This window comes from Lepeophtheirus salmonis, chromosome 6 (genome assembly GCF_016086655.4).
Source record: "Lepeophtheirus salmonis chromosome 6, UVic_Lsal_1.4, whole genome shotgun sequence".
In the NCBI taxonomy this organism is placed as follows: domain Eukaryota; kingdom Metazoa; phylum Arthropoda; class Copepoda; order Siphonostomatoida; family Caligidae; genus Lepeophtheirus; species Lepeophtheirus salmonis.
In genome coordinates this window covers 13533751-13561311 of record NC_052136.2, presented here as the reverse complement: position 1 = coordinate 13561311, position 27561 = coordinate 13533751, and the positions used below count along the sequence as shown (strand labels likewise).

The 27561-nt window shown below is 29.4% G+C and overlaps 1 protein-coding gene across 1 annotated transcript; it reads right to left on the bottom strand.

Annotated features, from left to right (window-relative positions):
• LOC121120661 (uncharacterized) lies at positions 1–26444 on the bottom strand. The gene is made up of 2 exons (XM_040715531.2): positions 26293–26444; positions 1–1134 (listed from the first exon to the last, which is right to left on the bottom strand). Exon 2 carries the CDS (start codon positions 1130–1132, stop codon positions 194–196), a length of 939 nt encoding a protein of 312 aa, XP_040571465.1. The 5' UTR covers positions 1133–1134; positions 26293–26444; the 3' UTR covers positions 1–193.
• Positions 26445–27561: the final 1117 nt, after the last annotated feature.

Below are 27561 nucleotides of genomic sequence, written 5' to 3'. Positions count from 1 at the left end.
TTTTGTTATACTCAATATTTTTATTATCCTCGACTGAATTTTCTTTTTTTTAAACTTCCAGCCAGCTTTTGCCTTATTTTTGTAAGAAACAATTATAATTCTAAAAATATACAGAAAAAAATAAGATAAATGTATATAGAAATGGTCTTTTCATTTAAAAAAAAAAAGTAACACAGACACATACAATTTGCACCTAAGCATGAAATGCAAGGAGAAATGTAGACATCCAAATGAGACTAAAAGATCGAGTTATTGCTCCACTTTTTACATTCAAAAAGTCTTTAAATTCTGAATTGGCAATCTTTGTCACTTTCTTATTAGATGAGCAATAGAGAACTACCATGAGCTGCTGATCAATCGCCACGCTTGGATCCTGAACAGAGTCCACACAATATCCATCATTGCTTATATCAACTGCCTTTCCATTTGCAAAGACGAGATCCCCCTTCATGTTGATTTCAAATGCCTCAATATCAAACGCTCTCACCTGTTCAAGATCACAGGAGTTGGATTGAAGTATCTTGAGAAATTCAGAACCCTTGTGGATCACGTTCTCATAGGGGAACTTGATGAGATCCTTGAGAACTTTTTTGTATCCATTAACACGGATGTTCCACTCAAAATTTGAGTCGGATTTAAAACAACCCTCAAAGAGCGGTAGTCCTAGCTTCTCTCCAAACGGACAGCACTTCTTAATTTGAGCGCGCTCTAGTTGTGTGCTTGGACAAATGAGGGCCTTTCCTTTGAGAGATTCGTGGAAACAAAATGCAGGGAAGTAAGTCTGGCGATGATTATTGAAGTAGGAGAGGCGCTCTTCACCAGAGTCTTCTAGAGTGATCCTTGTGGCGTAGATCCCATCGTAGATCTGAGAATACTCTGTCTCTCCCGCAAAGGATACCAATTTGGCAGATTCATTGATACAGTGTGGTATGTTGACGGCAGGAGGAGGGCAATTGATTTTACTCTGTTGCAACTCAAGGTCCGTTAACTTTGTAATGCTTGCGCCAAGTATGGGGCGACATGTTTTCATGTCATAGACCATTCCCTCTGGGCAGCATTGAGGGAAGGGAGCCTGACAGTGACTTGAAACCGAGAGAATAAAGTAATTCAAGAAGAGTATAAATGCTTTCATATCTGAAATCAAAGGTAAAAGAGTTATTCATAGGTACATATAAAGTAAGGATTTATGATGTTATAAAAATATTATTTTGGTGTCTTAAAAAGAGCATTTAAATGCTTTTAATAGCAGAACAAAATATATTGAAGAATGTATTCATTCAAAAAGTACATTGGTAATCTTTCACATCCACATATAATGATGTATTCAAATATCTTATTTGAAAGAATGAAAAAAATTTCGAGTCGTCTTTTTAATAATAATCTTTTAAATATTTATCAAAATATTTTTTTTATGAAAAAATATTTCATTTTATATATAGAATTATCTTTCTTAAGAAGAGTAAAAGACTTCTTGAGAGTTTTTTTTTAATAATTTGGATCTATAGCTTATGATTCAAGTGAGTTAGAGTAGGTAACAATTTTAGAAATCATGGATTCAACATTTCAAAGTCAAATTTCATTACGAATAAATGTAGTTTTGATGTTTCCTCCATTCAGTGAAAAAGTTATTTATACATATTTTGTTGATTGTTCAAATATTGTTTCCGGTGTTATCATATATTATGGTTAGAATTTTTGTTCCTTGACTGGTACTTTTAACCAAGGCATACAAATTACATCCTTGAGTTTCGTTATCATAAAAAAAATGTTTAGGTCTCACAAATCAAATTTTGAATTTTTTCTTAAATATGGCGTAAATTTTCATCCTTTATTCATAAAGTGTGAAACAATTATATTTCACTTCTTTCCCACATAATAAATATTCTAAAACATCTGCATTTACTCTTGAAAATGACGTAAATTGGGTTATAATCATATTTAAATATGGGCGTAAAATAATTGTAAAATTACACTTGGCAATTTTGTAACACATTGTCTGCGAAAATCTTTTTGTTTTCATATAGTAAATTATGTATTGCTCATGGAACTTGTTGATATAAATCTTCAGGATCCGGTTCCTGTTGCAGCGTCACCTGCAATACTTGGACAACATGGAATCCTATATGTAATAGTCTAGGGGCGAAGAGGGCTAGGCTCTATGACGGCCAGAAATTATTTACCAGAAATGCATGTTGACCTACTGTCATTCTTTGCTTTACTTTGCTGTATGGGCAGGTTCTAGTGGTATGGAACACAAAGGAAGAATCGCCAACGAGGGATTAGATCTATGGGAAAACTTTGGTGTACATAATTTGGACATACTCATCAGGCTTCAGCCTGTATCCTAAAGGGAAGCACACGGGATGCATTGCCTTCACTTTTGGATGCGTCCAGGCCTAACATCATCACTGAAGCAGAGTGTTTAGTGTTGGAGACATATCAGCGCTCCTCTGCTACATCCCTAAATGTCACTACTTGATCATTGAATACAAATTTTCTGTCAACAAGTTGCTGTTGAACTAGATTTTTTAAAAGTCAATGATCTTAATAAAATGAAAGATCAATTACTCATGCTTGATACAAATTAATATAGTTTTAAAAAAGAACAAAAAACTGAATTGGTATTCCTTTCCAAATAAAACTTTTAAAAAGTGTTTTATTATATTTAAAATGGATTTCCTTATTAAATTAATATACACGTTTGCAGATCAAATGTTTATGATTTTGTAGATTAATGCTTTTTTCTTGCTCAAAAGTTGTCTCCAACCAATCAAAATAGTAAAATCCTCAAATAGTTCAATAAAGGTGCTGCTAGTTATACTAAATGTCATCACAGAAAGAAATAATTGTCTTTGTTTTGATGTTTTTTGACCCCATCTTATTTTTCTGGTGTCTATAAGCCACAAATACTTGAATAATCACAGGTGTTGTTTGCTTATTCTTATTAAAAATTCTTGGTTCATTTTTACTATGCATAATATCCTTAGTTTTTCCTTGCTTTCCCTAGTATATTATGTCAGATATCACAGAACTATTTTTTGTTTGCCTTTGTCTAATCAAGATTTTGTAGAAAATAACTAAGAATGATTGCAATAAAATATAACTAAGATGTTTTAATGAAAAAATAGAAAGAGAAATTGAGAATAATCAACACAAAAGTTAATGATCACAAAACCTCTTACTAAATTAAGAATTTATTTTTAAATTAAGTAATTCGGAATTTATTTCTTAATTAGCAATTTTTTCAAAATTTTGTTTGTATTTGAAAAGAAAAAAGAGACCATAAGGTAGTTCCACAACAAAGATGCCAAAGTTTATCTATGCTCTCACTTCTATATAATTAACTTACTCCATTTTTATTTAGTTATGTTCTAAGTCCATGTGTAAGTTTTTTGTATTGATTGCCTATAAAATTAATTAATTCAGAAATATGATTACACTTATTTAATACACACATATTTGCAAGACCAACTTAAGTCATGTGGCGGAGAGTATAAACTGAAATAGCACTTTTGTAAAGAGGATATACTTACCTATGCTATTATTAAACAATTATATCAGGAGTTTAACCACTTGGGCAATTTTGTTAAAAAGATTAGCAACATATTTAATAGGTAGTTATATTTTTGAATTTTTGGACGCTTTGTATTCGAATGACAATCGAGGTAGGATAATCTATAAGTTTTATATTGGAGATATATAAAACAATAAAATGCAGGTCATTGTAATTATAATTTTAATATTTACAAACAATTACTATTTGAAATTATATACTGATAATTATTGCTCTAGAGTATCGTGAAAGGATACTTTTTTTAAATAGTCATATGCAATAAGACTTTTTGTGTTGAAGAGTTTAAAAAACTTAGGATAATATACATGTTTGGATCTGAAGAGAAAGTAATTAAGGGTAGGCTAACTTTGTTAGAGACTCTTGAGGTTTTTTTAAAGTTATGAATAAGAACATATAGAATAGTAAACAGAGATTAACATATGAAAGATTCATACACAAAAACATTGGAACATGTTTTTGTGTATGAATCCTAGACGTAATGAAGAAATATGTTTACTTACAAAAAGTACAAAAGATAAATTGCGGATAATGATAAATGGGAAGAATTGGCTCACTACCAACTGAGTTGGTGCTTTTTTTTTTCTGTTTCTTTAACGAAGAAAGGTTTGCGTACTACAATCAAAACGATTACCACAAAATTAACGATTGACATACTTGTAGTAAAGCTAAATTGCCTTTGCAAAATAAAAATACAAGTCTCATTATTTTTATATCCCATAATGTTGAACCAAAGTACTTTATTGAACCAGGGGGATTTCATCTAGTACATAGATATATTTATACCATCTATAAAAGAGTTCCAAATTAACTCAATAAAAAATGAAGAGTGGATAAAATGTAAATATTAACTTACTTAACTGTAGACCGAATCTCAAAAAAGTCACGTCTGCACGAAGGTGTACCTACCTACGAGTACATACATTTATGTGTAATATATGTGCCCTCATGTCTATACAAATTTTTGTAAGCCTCAAAATATGATCAACCATAATTACATACTCACAAGTTATCCAAACATTATCGTTTTTGTACTTCAATTTGAAAATACAGTAACGGAGGTAAGTATTTGATCTCCTATCGATTTTGTATGTTTGTCCACTGACAAAAGAGAAGAACAGTCCTAATTTTACAAGACAAAAAGTTTCGGAGGTTGAAAATTCTATGTACCGGGTGGTCCATTGAAATCTGAACATTACGGATTCAATATTTAATGAAGCTTAGTGATTGAAATTAATTCATATTTCGATATATTAAAGCATAAATATATATATATTTTTTTAAATTATTAAACTTTATTTTATTTGACACACAAATTGGTTCAAAAGTAGATAATATTTTATCAAGCGTGTTGTGGGTATATTTTTAATTAGATATTTATTTACTAATTTTTCGGATGCTATTTTTTTTTATTATTATGTTTTATAGGTTGTTGTTTTTTTGTTTTATTTATTTACTTACCTTGTATCTATGCTTATATGTAGAAGTAGTAGTCATCTTTAGGTAATTATTCATTCAAGTAAAAACTATTATATGTATAGATATAAAAGTAAATAATAATTATTACGAATGACTCCAAACAGCATACAAGTTATCATTAAAAAAAATTGTTTTAAATTCTTGATTTCTTTTTGGGGGGTGTAAGATATAATTCAGACTCCAGTACTAAAGTACTCCCTACCTTAATAATGAATAAATATATAATGAACAATAATAGAATAAAATAAAAAACTGAGTTTTACCCGCTTGCGTACAAATTGAGAAAATGACACAGAGAGGTATAAAAAAGTGGATAGAAAAAGCCTTGTGAGGGTGGAATGGCTACTTTTGATACCAGCAATGAAAAAAACCCTTGCCTCTACTTCAAAATTATTTTGAATATTTTGACACTTTTGGGCCCCTATAGCACTGATACCAATCTCTTTGACTATACCTTCAGAGTGCATGTAAACGAGAAGGCTTATAGCGTCCACCATCCAAAACACCGAGGCACTAAAAGCCACTGGCATACAGCACTGGGCCGCCATGTCTGAGAACTACATCCGCAGTGGGTGTTAGGCCTTCTCTGCCGCCTGGAAGATGTCATTGCCACTAACGGAAGCTCCATTAATGGTTACATAAGCTCAGACACACATTCATTTATTGTGTTAATTGTGTTGAAATTCTATTGTGAATTAATAAAGCATATCTTGTTGAATTTAAAAAATCAAAGTGTTTAGATAGTAATGGACCACTTTGACTTTAAGAAATGTCAAGAATAAAGGTTCCTCAATTTTTAGCATACATTGGAATATTTATTTGTTTTGGAAAGTTGAACCAATCTATATGAGATGATTCAGATACTTACTCTGAATACAGTCCCAATGGTGCATATTCTTCACAAATCAATTAGATGACACATAATGATGTGACTCTTTACTGATATCTTAATTTATGAATATAAACATTCTTTTTTGAACTTTTTAATGGGGTTCTTATAATTTGGATCTAAATTTTAATTTTAATTGTTAATGATCTTATGAAGTTAAGTTTACAAAGAAGACTAATAACTGGAACATTCAAACAAATATTTTTTGTCACATGCCGCTCAAGTTGATCCAATTTTGTTGGAAGTTTCTTATACTTCTTACATTTACTTTTATATAATTGCACTAAGATTGGTTAAGTATAAGCAGAGATAACTTCCTTTCTTCTAGGAAAAAAAAATTGAAATAATAAAAAATATGTTTTGATACAAAATAACATCAATTGTTATAAAATATAATTCAAAGAACAGTTTTAAAGGAAACTGTAGAAAAAAAAATATTTTGAAATCCATTGGTCCATTACCAAGAATGGAGAGAAGAAATCTTCAAATAAATCAAATGCAATTAAAAATATTAACATTTCTATACAAATGGTTTTAAATTTTATATTACAATAATAACTTTTTATGCTATAATATAAAGGGAGTATTTAGAAAGCTGCGCGCTATACAGTACACGTACAGCGTCCATATCAGGGATGGGCAACTTTTGGTCCAGGGGCTGCAAAGAGCCTTTGATCTCACACACATGAAGTACATAAAATCCAAAGAGAAAAAAACCCGATCATACTCTGTTTCATTTTATGCTAATTGGGACCACAAAAATAGACATTGACATCCAATCCATTGTGAGCCAGTAGGCCAAACCATAGGTCTCTCATTAAATGTAAAAATGCATTTATATGGAGAAAATAGTTGTATGTTGGTGCAATAAACATACAGATATCAATACCTTTATTATGTATTCTTATTGAAAATAATTTGTAGTGTCTATCACGTCAAGTTATTGAAAATGTGTAATAATAGTATCATAAGATATTGATATTACATATTGGTATTGATAATTAATTAATAATTGAAAAAATTGATAATAAAATTAAAGAATTAGAATTGGTTTTAACCCCGCCAAACGGACTTATTTTTCCTTCTCTATTCCTAGATCGTATAACTCTCCTATTGATATATTTATGATATATTTTTTGGATAGAATGGGTCAACTTTAATGTACCTTTATTATTTTTTCTTTCAAAACGGAAAAGATCAAATATAAGCCGTTTATATTACCTAATTTTTATCTTTATACGTATTTATTATTTACACTGTTTGTATTGTAGAATATAAATAAATTATCTTAACCAAAAAAAAGAAGCCATTTGGTAAAATAATTAGAAAGTTTCTTCATTTTGCTAAATGTGAATATAGTTATAGTTTTTTATGAATTGTTAGAATTATTTTGGTCCCAAAAGTCGATTACCTGAAAATTTGGCACAATTATTTCAGCTTAAGGTAAAAAGTATTAGGAAAATGACAGTAGCAAAAACGTGATAAATATTGAAACTAAATAATTACATATTTTAAATAGAGTATTTCTTAATAAAATTAAAAATATATTCTAATGACAACTCAGCTCTCCTTTTTATTATTATAATTTCACGTAAATTACCTTTTAGCTACAATAACCAGCATACTAAATACAACATAATTACGTTTAATAATAAAACACGCCAATAATATCCAATAAGAAATTGTACTAAATTTTTGATTTAATTTCAGTGAAAGAATACTCATTTTTCTCCTTGGGGTTTTTCACCAAATAAGGACTCATTTTCACTTTCACCATTACTAGAATAATTATGAAATAAAAGAGAAAATCGAATTATAGTAATCGTATAAAATCCCTCAAAAAATTAAAATAAATAGGAAATCCAAAAATTATATATCAATAATTACAAACATTCATTAACCCTCTCAGACCCACAGGGAATTGAAAAAAAAATAGATTATTTTAGTCGATTCTGTATCTTTTATTTGGATATTTAACGATATTGCTATTTGTGCAAATTATATCAATGAAGTCTAAGAAGATTCTTTTAAGAAAATGTGTTCATGACTTGCAATTTACGTGGTATGAAGCAGTTCTTTAATCCATAAGACCGATTCCCCGATGTCTCAAAAGTAGGACAAAAAATTTGTAAGCCATTGGTTCAGATAGACTATCAATTGTCTTACTTTATTTGTTTGGATGATAATCTCAAAGATTATAAGAGTAATAAAGTGAAAATTCAAAGTATCATATATAATGACGTGAATGTTGGCTTCAAGAGTCAACGAAGCATCTTTTACATTCGTTTCGTTGATAGCTCTTCATCAGCTATAAATTAACTATTATGTTCATTTAATAAATTGTCAATATCTTCTTCTTCAGCACTCTCTACTTTTTCTAAAATGCTATTAATTTGGCAACAAATAGTTATGCTTATAAAGCTTGAAATACCATGTTCTTTGTTTTCTTTCCATTAACTACTTTATGATCAACTCTCCATTCAATAAAAGTATTCATAAAATATATACCTAACTACATATTTTAATTGCTAATTTTCCCACTAATAAAGAGTACTTTAATATGAATACTCCAAAAGAACATAAACCAAAGATACAAGTCTAATCCTGAAGAAATTTTTAAATCAAATAAAAAGAGGAAAAAAAATCCATTCAAACCGAGATGGACACTAGTGTCCTTACAATTTTAAACTGCCATGACTTTTGCATTTTTCATCAAAGCATAAATAAATATTCAACAATTATTCCTTATACTAGACAAAAATTGAATAAACAATTTAAATTATCCATACCTGAATGACATATGACGCATACAATGTTATTTTATCGAGTTCCAAAAAAATGACATAATTTGAAGACTTATATAGCACGAGCATAAAGATCTATGATAAGAGTTTTTCTATAAATTTTAATAATTTAAAAATGTTTCAAATATAATGAAAAATAATACAATGACGAATGAATGAATATATGGGGCACCAGTGTCCCGTTTATGCAAAAGGGTTAAATGATTGTTCCAATCATCTCTTTGCACATTCCAAATTTTTATTTGATTGTAAGAAAAAAATATCTCTCTCAAAGAATTTTTTTTAAATGGAGTGTTTTTTGTGCTTTCCTACGCAGTAACGTCATTACAAGACAAACGAATTACATTAAGAAATATTGTATGCTTTCTATTGGCACACTCTCCCCAATAAATGATGGAAATAAAAACAAATCGAACATATATTTTTTTGAGATAAGAATATACTGAAGAAAAAAACATGGGTTATTTTGATATAATAAAGACTATCTCTTTAATTTGAATTATGACGGGATTATAAGTGAGTTGGATCTTCCAGATTAAAAAAGATATTCTTATGAGTTTCGAACACTATACAGAAAGAGATAAATAACTTTTTAAATTGTTTTTACACACATTTTCTTATATCCATTTTTAGAATTGAGATTATATTAGTTCTTAATTACTATGGAACCATATATGTCAAAAACTATACCTACTTATGAGAGGGGAACATGACATATATCCACTGAACAACTACCCTGTCCCACTATTTTCCCTCAACCTATTAACTCCTTAAGAATATTGCTTGTATATCTATTTTCTTTTGTGCTATTTTCTTCAAAAGCTACTCACTATTTGACGATAAAATTTGTCTAATATTTTGAAAATGGCATAAGTTCATATATATTTGTAATAAATGCTTCATTACATAGATGTTCACAAGAATAGCGTAAAATGACTGTTTTTTAACCAAAACCAAATTTTGAATGGATACAAGTACATATGAATCTTATAATCTTTATATTTCTAATATAGACCTGGTGACGTATCAAATAAATAAAAACACTGCATGGCATTAGGGAGAGTGAAAAAACAGTATGTAAGTTTAAATTTTAAATTATTGGAGCAATGATTTAAAAAAATCTTTAAATTAATGAGAGAGAAACTCAAAGAAAAGTATCTGAAAAACGTGTTACCTTTTTAAAAAAAGATATCAAAACACATTCTTTCCAAAACTTAAATATGTCAAAATAAAATTGGAAAAAATAGGATGTCAGTCGTAAATAAAAAGAGGATAGTTCGAAATTTTTCGACGGAAATATTCAACACAACCGAATCAGATACAAAAAAAAAGTTTTAGTACCACCCAGCACGGCAAAATACAAATAAAACAATCATTGAAGGGTTTGAATTTTAAATTGTATCAGAATTCAAGTATTTACCAATGTTATTAACAACTGAATTATTTGATTCAATGATCCTTTTAATTATCTTCCAGATTTCAAATTATAAAATAATCTGCATTTTTGTTTTAATGTATTGAAGCAAACAAAAATTATGTTTTATTTTGAAAAAAACTTTTTCACATATTTAACATCTAGTATTTAAGTTTCTAATTTAATTTTTTAATAAAAGAACAAGAGTTAGAAGGAGGGTAAATTTTTATGTTATAAGTTATGTTTCCTATGACGTAAAATGTCGAGGATAAGAGAACGAGGGATAAAAGTCTTAGAACTGTTTGAGCAACAAACTCGGACTATATTTTGAATTTTGCACATAAAATTCAATACACAAATCAAATTTGTGAATCAGAGTTTAGTACAGATGAAAAATAGGGTGTTTGACTAAGAAAGATATATCCATCATTAATTTATTAATAAATACTTAATTCAATTAATATCAGTACTACATATATATATAATACTAATTACTCACTGATACAACTGAACAATATTTCATTCTAATTAAGATATAGAATATTAAATATCGAGTAACATACTATGGATTGATGTATAGATAAGAAGACATTGACAAGGCAAGAGCATCCATAATACAACTTCCCCTATGTTACTTTCTTGGGGTGTTTGGAATCCCCTGCTTTTGAAAAACATGGGTATTTTTTATTCCAAAACTATCTTACCTATTTTTTGGGCAAAAATTCCTTATCTATCCTCAAAATTATGAGTGATTATAGTTTTGACAAAATATTTGTGTTTTTGTTAGACTAAAGTGTAATTATTATATTTTAATTAATCAGTAAATAATCAATAATCGGTCTAATTAGTCACTTTTATCATAAATATTTTATTGATAAAATGTTGATAATTATGTTTTGTTTTTTTAGAATAAAAGAAACTAATAAAAATCAACCTTTGTTTTTAAGGACAATTTGAAATCAATATGTATGAAGATTTAAAAAAAATGGTTGTGAATAATTTTCTTTAATTGAAAAGTAAATAATTAAAAAGGAAGTTTAACATTGATTTCTTTTAGTATAATAATAAATATTAGCTTCTCATTTTAGACAAATAAAAGTGTTCTTCATTATTTTCATTAAAATAAAAGTTATTTAGCGATGAATCGCTAATACTAATCAACAATTTTTTTTTTACATTATGTTTTTTTGTTCTACAGGGATTAAAATTTTATTTACTATTAATAAGCATTGATAGATGAATAAATATTTTTTTTTAAATGTCGAGCAACTTTTTAAATATTTTTATATTCACTCTTTTTTTTATTACAAAATTGTTCTGTCTTTACGATTAAATATAATGGATGTATTAGATGTCTAAAAAAACGGGTATATTTTTGTCATTTTTTGTACTTACAAATCATTTTTTCTAACTCAAAATCAGTTACATAAATAACTAAGGTATTTTTAAATCTAAAAACATGAACGGACAAATTTTACATCTTAAGACGAAAAATAACACTAAATTATATAAAAGTCGGTAAATCATTTTTTAATAAACACACTTAACAAATTTTGGGGTATAAAGATAATTTTCATATTTTTCGTTGTAAAATACATGCAATGTCTATATCAAAGGGCAATAAAGAAACAATTCTCTATCCCTTATTATTGGTATTTGATTGGTTATTGATATTGAAATTAATGAAAAAGGAAAAAAAGATGATTGAAAAAGAATGAATACATAACGGTGCTAGGAAAACTGCCCGGAAGAAAATTGCCATCGAGGAAAATTGCCAGTTAGAAAAATTTCCATATTTTGTTCAAACTTTATAATGAACAATAACACATTATAAATTCTCTTAATATTATTTATGACAAATATCTAAACATAGTAGTGTGTTCCATTCCCCAACGAAGTACCTTCAAATGTGAGTAATACTATTGCCATACAGTTTCCTTGATATTTTTTTAATTTTTAAATCTTCTAAGAAATGGATCGAGATTGGTTAGGAATGGGGGGAGGTAATTAAATAGCTTAGGGTCTCTTAAAATATGATTGAATATCTTCCACCCTAGGATCGGCCCGGGAGTAGTGTGGGACTACTTAATACCACTCCCAATTAATTTAATACATCCCAGAAACCCTCCTAATACTAAAAAATAGTTGCAAGTCCTTGGGGTGTGTGGGGTATCCTTGAAAACTTCAAAAACGCTGTCAATATATCCAAGAAACCACTCTAACAAGAATAAATAGTTTAAGCCCTCGGTTTGCAAATTGAAAACCAAATTTTTCAATAGTTATATCAATAATTGTTTTTGTTTAATTTTTGTAATGAGTGCATTCAATTATAAATTACGACCACACAAAGGGTATTTGTTCTACTACAGCAAAAATTGATATTAAGTTCTACATAATTTATATAGTTAATTTGTTCGCGGCACCAAGGTAAAATCGTAATAATTCCATCATTGTAAAAGTAAACATCAGAAAAGAATCACGAAGTTTACATCCATGCAGGAAAGTCTAGTAAACTTTGTATGTCCAAAAGAAGAATTGGAAGAAACATTGAAATATAGATGTCGAACAATTTCATGAGGGCTCAAAGAGCTTGGTTTGAGGTCTTATGTACAGTTTCTTTGGCAAATGTTAACAAAACTCTTAATTTGAAACGGAAAAACGATGCAAGTCAGTCACAAAAGATATCGTTGGACTCAATTACACAATGTTACTCAATTCATGGTGTTTGGGGTAACTGCTCGAAAACTGAGTGGTATTAAACACTATTATAAATTTTTTTAACTAAGCGTTTAATTTAAACTTTAAAAAGTAACAATAAATATGTACCGCTCGGTAAACTAATTTTCATCGAATTGTAAGGGTGTTGAGTGAAAAAATGCCCTTTTAGGAGCAATTTGATCTCGTTACTAAGAGATGTATAATATAATGACCAATTTGAGTTGAAAATTTATAACAAAAGACGAGATTAGATATATGTGATCAATAGGCAATCATGAGAAAAAAAACACACACACAAAAAAAGAGAAAATCCCTTCATTAATCAAGATAATACTGTATAAATGTAGGACTTAGTAATAAAGCTTAGTTAAGGTAGAAAACTAAAAAACAGTCCTTTTACAAAAGAACAATAGGTAATATTTGTAGCTGTTGACTACTTATGTGGTCCGTTATCATAAACTAGTATCTTTTTAATCAAAATTGATACTGCTTTACATTTTTTTTTTACCTTGTATCTAGATATAACTTTATTCATCTTCAACTTGTCTTAATTATAAATAATAAAAAATTCCTTTTTACAATACATTATTTTATTTTTTTTAAATCACATAATCGTAAATTTAATACATTTCAAAAATCTTAAATACAAAATCTAAAATGTCACCTAATAGGGAAATACTTGTACTTCTAAATTTATGAAGCATGAATGCTTTTTTATTATCATAAAATAATTATCCTCTTGGTGGGGGGGTTGATATAGATAAAACGATATAGATTAGTCGGACGATTTACGAATCCCTTTATCAAATTTTTAAAAAACACTTATCCTTATTCTAATTTCCCTTCGATGTACTTTTATATTTTTAAGAACTCCCTTAATTTCCAATTCCTCAAGGTAGGTATAATTAAAGTTTTTATTAAAAATCTCACCGACAATGAGCGTTAATTCTAACATTAGAAGACATATGTTACTATTTTGTATAACATTTTTGCGTGACTGAGTTAAACAAACTCTAAGTAATTGAGGCAAATGCAAAAAGTGCTAAAACTGTCCTCGATCTCCCATAAGAACATCACTTAACAGTTCTTTCACCCTTCTTCCTGTATAATTAGTTATCTATAATTAATTATAATTAGTTTTTGTTGTTTAGGAGATAACAAAATATGATCTTTGTTTTATATAATAAACTATATATTAGGAGATGACATAAAGATAACAAAGCAGCTGGTTAAAATAATATAAGAAGAAAAGTCTTTACTTTATGTAATCATGATATTATTCCGTATCTTATTAGTTTTGGTACTCAGATGGAAAGAAAAGGTAGGCTACTTGCTGGACGGACTCAGGGTAGAATACCAAGATTAGTAATTTAAAACCTTTAATGATTCTTAATTAATATTATAAAAATTTTAGCAGGAATGTTGGCAAAACAAATCGAGCCGATTTTTCATTAAAAAGTTGGGATTACAGGAGAAAAGATTCCTTTAAAAGCAGACATATTTCTAGAAATATTCAGTCTGCTATAAGACATTCTTTTGAGTTTTGAACACTATACAGAAAGAGAATAATAATATTTTAAATCGTTTTTATATGCATTTTCTTATATGCACTTTTAGTTTTGAGATTGTCTTTAAGGTGAAAAATTACTTTGAACTATATTAGTTCTTCATTACAATGGAAAAAATATATTTTAAAAACAATACCTACGTATGACAGGGTAACATGACATATATGGACTGGACAACTACCCTCAACCAATATCTTTCTCTCCACCTATTTACTCTTGAAGAATATTGATTGTATATTTATTTTCTATTGGGTTATTTTCCTCAAAATCTACTCACTATTTGACGATAAAATTTGTCTAATATTTTGAAAATGGCATAAGTTCATATATTTGTAATAAATGCTTCATTACATAGATGTTCACAAAAATAGGTAAGATTATCTTCAACCAAAACCAAATTTTGAATGGATACAAATACATATAAATCTTACAACCTATTGACGTTTTTCCAATGGTAGAAGGGAATTCTGAAAAACAACTGTCAAGAAGAGTTGAAATACTTTTGTCCAAAAAGCTTAATATAATTTCACAAGAGAAAAAAAAAGAGCCGTAGACTTCTTATAATATTTAGGAAAGCAAATTCTCCACCTGCCTATTGTGGCCTGAAAATCATTATCAACTATCCTTTTAAACTTTAAGGGTTTCTGTGTTTCGTTTAATTTCATTTTTCTAATCCTTCGACGGGGGTCATTTTTGAAACAAAATCAACAAAAAGAACACTCATTATTTATTCGTAGCTCTTCAATTGAGTAATTCGTTTCCCAACTGATTGGTAACGAAAACGTTGGGACAAAATTTACTGAATAAGAGGCTATTGGGGGTTTATTTACCATTCCCTTGTCATTTGGGTCCTTAGAGGTGCTAAATTCATCCACGGGTTGAACTAATTCCTTCGCTAATATTCGATACTAAAATGATTTTTTTTTTACAATTTGTTTCCATTGGAATTATATTTTCGGTTATTGTAATCTCTTCTTGGACAAGTGTTTACTCTGTCATTTTCATGAATGTTTTTGTCACTAGTTGTATTTCTCTTCCCAGCCGAATCTACAACATATCTGTGTTATCCTTAGTCTTGTGAACAATTATGGAACCATTGTCAATATTTTCACTTGTTCTTTAATTATCCATTGCATTGTCTTCGGATAAAACTTCCTTAAGTGATTTAAAATAATCTCCCCATTTCACAGACAGAGTGATACCTTTTTTTGCAAAGTCACCTATTTTGTAACACTTTGCACATGATATTGACTGACCTGCTTAACTAATCCAAGTTTTTAAAACCTTTAAATCTATAAATCCTGGAAAGTAACCCATTATGTGTATCAACCAAAGAAAAAAATTCCTGTTATTAAGGCCCTTTAATCTTCCATCAATAAAAGCAGTCTCTTTTGCAAGTTTCAAAACAAAGTAATTTCAATATTTTTTTAAGATAATTTATTTATGCTAAAAAAAAGTTATGAAATACATTTAATCATATTTGCTTGTGCTTTCTAGATAATAAGAGAATAAGTCAAACTTTCGATAAAACTTCACTTTACGAATATTAAAAATTATTTTTAGGACTTTTTTGATTTTTTCGTCGATAACTGCCCTTTTGGAAGTTCCAGTATGCAGCATGTTCGACATTTATGTTGCCTCCTTTAAATTTAACAACTAATTTTCAATGGTTGATTACAATAGTGCTAGTCTCAATAATGCTTATGAAGTAAAGCCTTAGCTTTAAAAGTTTGGTTTTTTTTTTATCTAAAAAAATTTTTTATCCATCTTTTTAATAATAACAAAAATTTCTTCACTCACGAATCAATTTTCTGTCAGGTAATAAACTTGTACACATATTGTTTGAATGTTAAGACTAATCAAAAATTATATTATTCAATTCTAGTACATCCATAAATGTTTCAGACCACTAACTTTTCAGCCAACTTAACATTGATACCAAAAAATCTGGCCCACCATTGGAAAACAATTAAATTTTTGTAAACGTTCCAAGATTCCAGTATAGACCGAAATATCGGTCCAAATGATCTTAGAAAAAGTTGGTTAAGACAAAATAAGAAAAAAAAAACCTTGGAATCAAGACCTTTTATCAAGATAAATGAAAACTAAATTTGATTTATGGAACAGAAGATGAAAACAAGATATAACTATACACAAAATACGCATACAAGGCATAAATAGTGCACAAATATTCATATATCTAATACACCACCAATGCACATTTCCATACCATGTACTACATATCGGAAAACATTAATATCCGAACGTGTAAGCAATTTTCACCTTTATTTTTATATACGCTTTTTTTTTACTAACAATTAACAATTACTAAAATAAAATAGTCGGCAATATAATTAACGAAATGTGATAGTTTATTGCCATTAGGATTGAAGAGAAAAAAAACTTTTTAAGAAAAAATGAAAAAGTTAATACTAAGAATATTTATACATAAAATAAAGATTGGAATTAATAAACTTTTTCATCTAATTTCTCATGATTTTGAATGAATTTTGGATGCTATAATTCAGTTGACTACATAAGTACTCATACTGAAAATTGACGTTAAAAATGTAGTCGTTTAGGAGCCTATAATTTTTTTTTTAAATACACATTTTATGTCATAATTTTAAATGAGCTATTTGACCTTTAGGTAAATGGTAAAATTCATTTTCGAACGAGTAAAATATTTCACAAATGATTTTAGATTTCATTATTTACTAAAGAAGGTTTGCCTTGCATAGCTCGGGACATTAATAGATTAAATTTTAATTAAGAACTCCTCTGCTTACTATTAAAATGATATAAAAACCGTAAAATTTTAAAAACTATTCCGATGTTGGTTTTATGATTATACTAATATAAAGGCATTTTATTAGCGCTCTTTTTTCATGCAATAAGGAACTGGTTACTTAATTCTGATCCAAACGCCGAACTTGCAGTCAAGAAGCGTCTTCCCTGGGCATTAAGTATGTGAAGGTTTTCTGTCCTACTGGAAGAAGTAGGACCCTTCTTAGTATTTTTTCTGGATCCAGGGGAATACTTGGGATTGTAACATGTCCAGATAGACAAGTTTGTTGACCTTCATACCCTCGGAAATGAAGACTTATGGGTCGCCCACCCTGTAAGTAGGTACTTAAAAAGGTAATGCATAACTTTCCTGAATTTTCATAGCCATGTAGTTATGTTATATTCGTCTTTAACCCCCTATCATGCTTCGAGCTTCAATTTTCACATTTTTGACACCTCTTAAAACATTTAAGTATAAAGTAATCACTAGTAAAGTAACACTGAAGATTTGATGCAGAGATACCGAACCGTGCAAAATTATTTACCGATGATGTAAATATCCTTTTTAAGAGGTTTTGTGGCAACCAATCTGATTGTTTCATATATTTACTGTTAAAATAAACAAAAATTCTTCCTGTGAAAGCGTAACAACTTCCACACGTGAGACCATGTCCAATCAGGAAACAAAGAGGATCGAAATTGCAGCCCTCTTCCGAGCGGGAGTGCCTCATAACAACATTAAGGAATAGGTTGGGGCCTCGTTGAAGACAATTTACAACGTTTCCAAGCGCTTGGAGGCTGGGGGTGATCTCAAGCATTCCCCTGGGGCCGGCAGGAAGCCCACTGTCTTGTCCATTGCCGACATGGCCAGAAAGATGGGAACGTCGAGATCAACTATTTCAAGGGCATTGAAAGGGCTGGAGGAAAGTCCCTGAGGCGTACTGAACGCCCTCTGCTAACTGAACGTCAGCAAGAAGTCCGACTTGAGCGTGCCAAGAAAATCTTGAATGATATCAAGAGCTTATCTGGACGCATCATCATTTTTTCAGATGAGAAAACTTTTACGGTCGATCCTGTTTTCAACAAGCAAAATGACCGTGTTGTGAGCTTTGGAGATGCGCAAGATAAGTACCGCTATGTGGCAACAACAAAGCACCCTACTTCGGTGATGATGTTGGGTCTCGTGGCCTCCAATGGGAAGGCTATGAAGCCGGTCCACTGGCTACAGATTAACAGAGGAGGATTGTGTGAAGATTCTGGCGTCCAAGGTCCTTCCGTGGATCAAATCCATAGTCGGTAACTCTCCTTGGGGTTTTCAACAAGATGGAGCACCCGCCTACGCTTCCAAGAAAGCTCAGGAGTGGCTCAAGGACAACATGAACTTTTGGCCCAAAGACTACTGGCCCCCCTCAGAGCCCAGATCTGAACCCACTAGACTTCTCTATCTAGGTGCACGTGAAGACCAAGGCCTGAAAAAACGACACAAGGACATAAATGCCTTAAAGGCTGCTGTCAACAAGGCCTGGGCCTCCATGGACGCCGATTACATCCAGCAAGTCTGTGGCAGCTTCAGACGTCGCCTGACCAGTGGCATTGAGTCAAATGGTGGCTACATTGATTAAATTTGATCACACACTATTTTATTATTCTAAAAATGTATGAATAAATTGTTTCTCAAGTCATTCGAAATGTCATTATTGTCCGCGATATGTTCTGTCCAAAATCGGTAAATAATTCTGCACGGCCCGGTATATGTGTAAGTTCTTGTGAAGCTCGGTGTAGAATTGACCATCAACATTGAGGTAATTCTTGCCTCAATCATTTCTAAATACCGAGTAGGATTTTCCATTTATACATTTCATCTCTTGCTGCTCGCAGCTGATTTAATAAAACCTCATGACAGCTAAGCATCTCTCTTTCCAAACATTCTTCAAATTATCAGCTCGACGATATTAATTTTAGATTTCGTTTTTCTTAACATACCAGCGTATAATATTATTTTCATCTATGATTATCAGATACACAATATCCATAGACAATAGGTGTATTCAATTTTTATATTCGTCATTTAGGGACCTTTATCTAGAGATGTCGACTAAACGCCTCTTTTCACTAATAAGAAATACAAAATATATCGCATGCATTTTTTAGGAATTTCATTCAATTTTTGTCACACTACATTACTTAAGACGTACAAAGCTGCACCGCCGTTACAGCATAAATTCAAAGCCTTTACTAACAAGTTAGAAGCACAATTCAATTAATAGAGTAAGCTTTATAAAAAGAAAAGATGGACGACATAACTATCAGCGACAACTCTTGAAGTAGAAAAATCGAAAAAAAAAAAATATTATTTTCTTTATTCGACAAAAGCTCAATGAAAAAAAGTAAAAAAGATTGTTTTTGTTTAAGACCATAGAGTGTATACCCCAACACACACATATAAATAAATAACTTAAGTATAAAGATGTGTCCTCTTTTTCTTTTCTTTTTTTTACATTTCTTTAAATTATATTTTCCTTATAAAAATAAACAATCATTCTGCAAAGATGGTTATGGTCCAAAGAGAGATTTTAAAGGGGAAATGTATAAAAATATGTGCGTGCATACTCTCTACAAAATAAAACAGCGAACAAAAACACCTCTTCTATTTTTCTTGAGTAATCAATCAAGAATATAATTAGTTTGAGTAAGGAGTTTCCATGAAATATATATTTTTCCTATAGGCATATATTGTTTCAACAATATTTAGGCATAAAGCGGATCTTATTTGAAAACATCTACTTTCTCCTTTTTTACTTAAATTCAAGGAGCTTAAATGGGTTTTAAACGAGTTACTTCATATTGAAATTGGATTTTCCTTAACTAAGTTACGATCAAAAATTGAGACTAAACGTAAACTTTTTCCAGCTCTGTTTGCCAATGGCGCGAATCCAAGGGCAAATAAAGCTGAAGACGTGGTTAAGACTCTTGAGTAAAAGGTGAAGAAACATTTGGAGTTCGAAGAAGGACTTAGTCACAAATCTGGGTCAACCTTTCATAAATTATATTGAAATGTATTATGATTTTATCATATCTTCATAATATCTTTTCTCGATCATTCATAATTTTGAATAAAATATTAAATATTTACCAACAACATGTACATATCTATTGTAGTGTGTATTGGAAGACTAATGAACAAAGAATTTGTCTCCTTTGTAGGGCATCAAGGGAAAGAGTTAGGCATTTTTTATTTGACTATAAGCATATAGCAGATGTGTGGGATTACTTCAGGTGCGTCTTTATTAAAATTTTAAAATATAATTACTATTAATATTTATTTTTTTGTGTGTTTTTATTGATATCATCAGTTTTAGGTGTGAGTTTCACTTCACATTGTATGCAATTCATGATATATCGATTGCTCCAATTAAATATAAACACTTTTAGTTAAAAAAGAGTTCAAAAGACTCATTCTAAATAGTCTTGCAACTTCATTCATTGCTGGTCTCACAAGTGGCCTCTCCACCTCACAAGGCTCGTTCCACCCACTTTTTTATAGGTGTAGGGAAAGTTTGGTGTGAAACTATGATATTTCTTGCATGGACTCTCATGGACTTGAGGGGATCGGCCTGGGATGTTTTCTTTAACGCCTCCGGGTCCAGACTAGCCTTTTTGACTGAACCCTTTTTCCTATGTAAGGTTTCGGACTTTCGTTCGGCGAAGACGGTGGTCCTGGAAAAGCCCGACTGCTTGAAGTGTGTGAGTGGAAATCTGCAAATCACGTTCAAGTGTCATTTTCTCGACTTGTACGTAAGCAAAAGTTTACGTAGTTACATAACAAGACAAAGCTGTAACTAATTGTTTATACTTTAATATATCAAAATATGAATTAATTTCAATAATTCAACCTTAATTAATTATTGAATTAGTGAGTGTTTAGATTTCAATGAACCGCCCGGTAATATTCAGTTGAAATATAATTGTATTTGGGTACTCATACTTTTTTAAACGTATTTGCGATAAAATACCTTTTGGGTCCTAGTGACATTGGGGTCAGACTTCAGTGGCCAAGAATGGTCCAATTAGTAGCATCAAACATATTTTCCCCTGAAGTAAAGCTTCACTCGGATAAAAAATTGCACATAATCACATCATACAATTGAATTTTGAATCGTTAACAATACCAAGATAACTTTAACTCGTTTTCGAGGAACAACCAGAAGTTTGATCCCAACTCATAAGACATCACTTAAATAGGTTTTAGTGTTATTAAGAATTTATCATTTTTAATGAGCAAATATATTTTATAAAAGCATTGTTTTTAAAGATATAGTTTATAAACACTCTATTTTGAAAAAGCAAATTATCCTCTTTTTACTCATTAATCAACAAATATAATGTTTATCCTTATAAAAGTTGTTTTTGTCCATATAATATTTTTTATCAAAAAATTATATGTACATTAATAATATTTTCCTACGTCAAGTAGAATAAATCATATATTTACACAAACATTTTTTTTGTTTTTTGAAAAAATAAAAAAAGTTAATGGTGCGGATAGTTTTTTTTTTTTTTTTTTTGTATTTAACCCTCTAGATAAAACAATTATAATCTCTACAGAAGTGACATGAATGATATATAGTACAAATAAACTAATTTAATTAAGATAAAAATATATATGGTTTGTTAAATGTTTTTGTATACAAGTAGTAATTTATATAATCAGATTGTAAAGTTACAATTTCCTCGTCTCATTATGTTTTTATTTAAATACACCATTAGTCATTTTCGTTACCACCTATACATCAGGCAGGTCAACATAAATACAATTTTGAACAATAATTAAGAAAACTCCCGATTTATGTTTTTACATTAAACATTCAGCTCAATATTTCAAATATATTTGAGTCAATTATAGGATTTCTATACGTTTGATTCATGATAGTTAATTTGACGCCGATTTTACCTTTTAATTGAAATATATATTAATTTTTCTACATTTTATTAGGACAATCAATTTTAAATACTTTATGTACAACATATGGCGCCTCCAGAGGGGGAATAAAAATAATTTCTTATTAAAAATGGGTAATAATACGTCAAGATATACAAATGAACATAGTTCAAACTCAACTTTGAAAAAAAAAAATCATTATTGCTTAATTTTTGGTTGACTGCCGCGGATATTAATGCGTTTCATTTGGAAGTATCTAAACTCTGAATTTATTATGTTTTAACGAATAACATATAATTGTAATTATTTGAACTTGATCGTGCAACATGGAATACTTCTTATCAATGATCAATTTGGAATTTAAAAAATATATAATTACTTAATTAAAACTAGAGAGTGTTGACACTTTGTAAGAGACCGATTTTTTTTTCAGATCCGTTCCTAAGTTAGTTTTTCCCAGACAGATATATATATATATATATTAGGTTAGAGGGAAATTAATTTCGTGTTTCACGCTCCTTTATTTAACGAAGTATATCTTATCATACAATAAAGTGGTTTAAAGGTGTGAGTGTATAATACAAACGCTTTGGGAGGGGGAGGGGATTGGACAGTATTGCACTTGGCCGGTCCAGTTGTAATTTTTGAGTGTCGAGTGTGGAGTTTTTTAAGAAAGAATTTTGCCATATTTTACATTGTACGACCTCAAGGGGAAAATACATTTTTTTTTTTTTTTGCACAACAGTGGTTTGAGCGATTTCGTTCTGGTATAGTGGAAGTAAATTATGGATCCCGCCATGACAGGCTTTTCGTCGAAAATGTCATGTTAGCTTCACTAACATCACCCCAGAGCTGAATATCGATTGTAAAACAATTTTGAACTATTTCCAGAAGTATGGATACGAAAAGAAACTCAATGTTTGGGTGGCACACGAGCTGACTCAAACAATCTCTTGGACTCAACTTCCATCTACGAATTGCTGCTGAATAGAAAGAAAATTGATGCATTTTTCAAGTGGATTGTTACTGGCGATGAAAAATGGATTACTAATGGCAACCGACCCAGACCGTAGACATACCAGGATTGACTGCCAGGAAGGTTCTGTTCTGTGTTTGATAGGTTTGGCAGGGAATAATCTGGTATGATGGCTAATGCGGAAAAGTTGTGATTACGTACGAAAATTACCTATCCAAAATTTCATATTCCTACAAATGTGTAGGTGGCACATTCCGATCAATTATGAAAAAATATTCCAAGTTTAGATGGAGTAAATGTAATAATATATTGTTTACTTATACTCAATCAGTGCAACTCCATTTAAACAATTAAAGGAACAAAAACTCTTTACTTAGTAAATATAAATACTAGCATCACATTTTTAGACTCTATATAAATTAATTTTGATAAAAAATATTTAACCAATAAAAAGTGGTCATAAGGTTTTTTCTAAAATTATCCCATGGAACACAAAAAGTCAGGAATATTTGATTATCCGCGTATAGCTCACTTTTGTTTGTATATTTTCAAAGAGGAAAGATAAAAAATTTCTTATGGTATTCCCTTGTTTTGCTCGATAGGGTAGCCGTAGAAAAAAACTAATAATATTTTTTATAGGTTAGAACAATGTCTATTATATTTCATGAATAAAAAATAATCTTCAATTCTGTATTCTAATCTTTCATGACAAAATAAAGAACTTGTGTCTCCCTTTAAACTTTGAACAAGATTTGTTACCTCAAAATGGCATTATAGGAAATAGAATTTGACATAAATTATTTTCTTACAATATCCAACTTTTCAATAATCGAAATTAGAACAATTAAAAACAAAAACCACTTTATTGTAAAAGTCATTTTTTTGTTCAAAATATTAACTTGTCCGCGACATATTCAATGTATAAAACAATAAATATTAATGATAGAACCTGGGATGGGAAAATATTTATGTTGTTTTGTTTTTTTCAGTACTTTGCTATTAGTTATTTATTCTAAAAACATTAAAAAGTACAAAAAACATAAACTACAAATTATGCCTAACTATTTATTTTAAGGACAATATACATATATCTACTATGTATCCTCCTGCTTACAGAGTTTGGGAAAAAGGACAAATGGTGATCCTTTATATGTATGTCTTAAATTTTTTTTTTTTTTTGTTCATACATATGTATATAAAAACTGTCTAAAAAGGATTGTTTTACTCTCTTTATAAAGAAAAAAATGAACCTTTTTTATATGTAATAAAATAATAAATTAACTTTAGATAAATTAAAAAAAAAAAATTTCTTTGTTTTCAAACCCTGCAATTTCCCTAGATTTTTATTTTCATGTAAAATGTACTTAATAAGTTAATATGTGGTGAGTTAACACAAAAAAACATATTTAACAGACATCAAGAGAGAAAAAAAATACTCAATTTATTGTTTTTAACATATTTAAATACAATATTGTATATACATTTTTTCTTCAATTAATTATAGGGATTGCATTAAAATTTTTAGTATAAAGTGGGATACCCAAGAATTTTGATTCGTTAGTCTTAATTCTATTCTGATATATTCTTTTTAATCAAATCTATCAAATTTTCAATTGTTTATTGAGACAATGAATATTTACAAATTTACGTTCCATTTTCGTTGTTTTGTGGATGTAAATAAAAGATAATTCTCAAAGAGAATATAAATGCAATCCAAATTTAATTTTGAGAATAATGATTTAGTTTGCGTATTCATGATTTGATATGATATGTTGTTTGTCAACATAAAAGCAATCCTTGATTCAAATGATAAAAAAAGAGATATCTAATTTACTCCATATATATTACCTACAACACAATATTTCATTGAAATATCTGAGTCAATTATAGGCATTGTATTCAAAATATTGGGATGAGTTAAGATACTTCATAATTTTAACTATAATTTAGAACCTTTTATTTGATTTATTCTCTACATACCCTTCCAAATAAAGTCTATCAATTTCTCATTATTTTATTGTGACCGTCATTTTTCGCTATTTTAAGTACAATTTGCAGCAGACCCAGAGGACTAATAAGAATAAGCTGTTGATAGAAATTGACGATAATTTGGGGGCATCCACAGGACTATATATTTTTTTTTTTTTTTTTTCTGGGTTTTTGAAAAAAAATCGAAAAATTACATTTTTTAAAAATTTCAAAAATCCATAGCTTTCACAAAATATTACAAAAATTAAATTTTTTGGAAAAAAATTTAAAACGACAGCAATTTAGACAAAATTAATTTTTGGGTAAAAAGTTTAAAAGTTCCACAGAAAATAATTAAATTTCAAGCATGAAATATTAAGAATTAAATTTATTTCTATTTTAGGATAAAAAAATTTCAGCCTGAAAAAAAAGTTTTTATTTAAGAGTAAAAATTCCTTAATTTGGGGAGGGATACAGCCTCTCCAGCTCACCACCTACGGTCGCCCATGTAATTCGTGGGAGAATACAAATATAATCTACACTCAATTTTGAGAAAAATCATTCAAGTGGCCGTTTGTGTTGATGGGAAATAAATGTATTTATTATATAATATAATCAAGATAAAACCAATCTTGAACAGAGAAATATATTTTTTACTTCATTTTAGACACAAAACCGAATATTTCAGTAAATTATAGACAAAGGGTTTTTCAAATTTATGGTATGAGTTAAAATACACTATAATTTTAGTTATACTTTATGGCTTTTAATTGATTTAAAAGATTATGTCCTTTAAAATAAAATCCATCAATTTATCATTATTTTATTGTGACGGTAATTTTTCGTTACTTGAAGTGCAATTTGTGACAAATTCAACCCAAAGTATGTCGAAAATATAAGTTTGCGACATAATTTATAAGAATAAATTGTCGATAAAAATTGACGAGAATTTGTGGAATAATACAAAAAATATTCATATTCAATTGTGAGGATAATCATTTCTGCATGTTTGTCTGTTGTTGATTGTTGACATATGTATTTATAAAGTTTTTTTGATTACATGAGGACTTTTTCTGACAGGGTGGAATCATTTATCGACAATTGCGTTATGACATAATGATACACCTATTTCCGTAAATTAAGTTAAAATAAATATACTATATATAATATATAACTTACTCCAATGAGAAAAGAGTTGACAACTGAAATTGGAGTCTCTTCTTCTTCTAATAATGAACAAATTTTTTACGTCAAATCCTTGCACTTTATTTATTTATATACTATGTCGTTCACAAAAAGATGTTGATGCTCAAAGTGTTGAAAAAGGAATAAAAGAGAAGAGGAAGGGAAAAAGGAGGGATTTTCATTCTACGCTGAGATAAAGGAGCTCGGCTCCTAGTTAGATAGTTATATACATTGAAAAAGAATCATTTACTCATAAAAGGGTCGAAAATGAAAGGCTAAGGTCTCATTCAATTAAGTAAAACAGAGAAGAGACTATGAAAAGTTGCAACTGTTATATATCAACACAAAAGCAATATAGAAGGTTTTTTATCAAAATTGAGAGAGGATTACATTTAAATTATCCGACGAATTATGCTTACTGACCCTTTGGAGGCGCTACAAATATCACTTACAGAAGTTATAATTGATCTTCGCAATAAAAGAATGATAAATTGATGGAATATTTTCATGGGCATATTAAACCAAATTAAGTATCATTAATCAAGTACAAGCTCTTAACTATAGCTTAGGTAATGGAGTATCTTAAGTCATCTAACAAATTTGAATACAATGCTTATAACTTACTCAAATATGTCTATGATATATTTAGTATATTGGACTCTACCGTACTGATTAAAGTTCGAAATTGGGTACCGTAAGATATTTTGCTTGAAACCCCTGTCCTCCAGAATGAAACAGATTCTAAAATCCATGGAATTCAAATTCTGACGGGGTGGAGGCTAGAAGCTGTTGCTTCAAAAGTTAGGGAGATATTTTTATTGGACGAAGGACTGATTGGTTGATAATAAGGAAGAATAAACTCAACCTCATTTTTTACTACATTCCTTCAATAGAGAAAATAAAGAAAAATAAGTGAGGCTACATGCGTGATTATTATATGTTTCTAGAATTCCATGGTTTGAGCACTAATCAATAATCAATATGAAAACTATTATTTTGTATTACTATTTATACTTAAGCCTCATATATGTTCTTTATTTTAATTTAAAGGCCAAAAATAATAAATAATATAGTATGAGCAAACAAAAAACTATTATCTGAAAGATGGTGTGACACTCTGTAGCTTAAAAAAGTTAAACAATTTTTTCACAGTCCCCTCTCTTTAAGTAACATACCTATATATATTTTTGGTGGAATAATTTGGAACATTCATAACTACGTTTTTGCCCTTGGGTATCTAAGTTGGGCTGAAGAAGAGCTACG

Bases quoted from the DNA above. Each gene is read 5' to 3' on its own strand.
- LOC121120661 (XM_040715531.2), bottom strand. From the start codon at position 1,132: ATGAAAGCATTTATACTCTTCTTGAATTACTTTATTCTCTCGGTTTCA.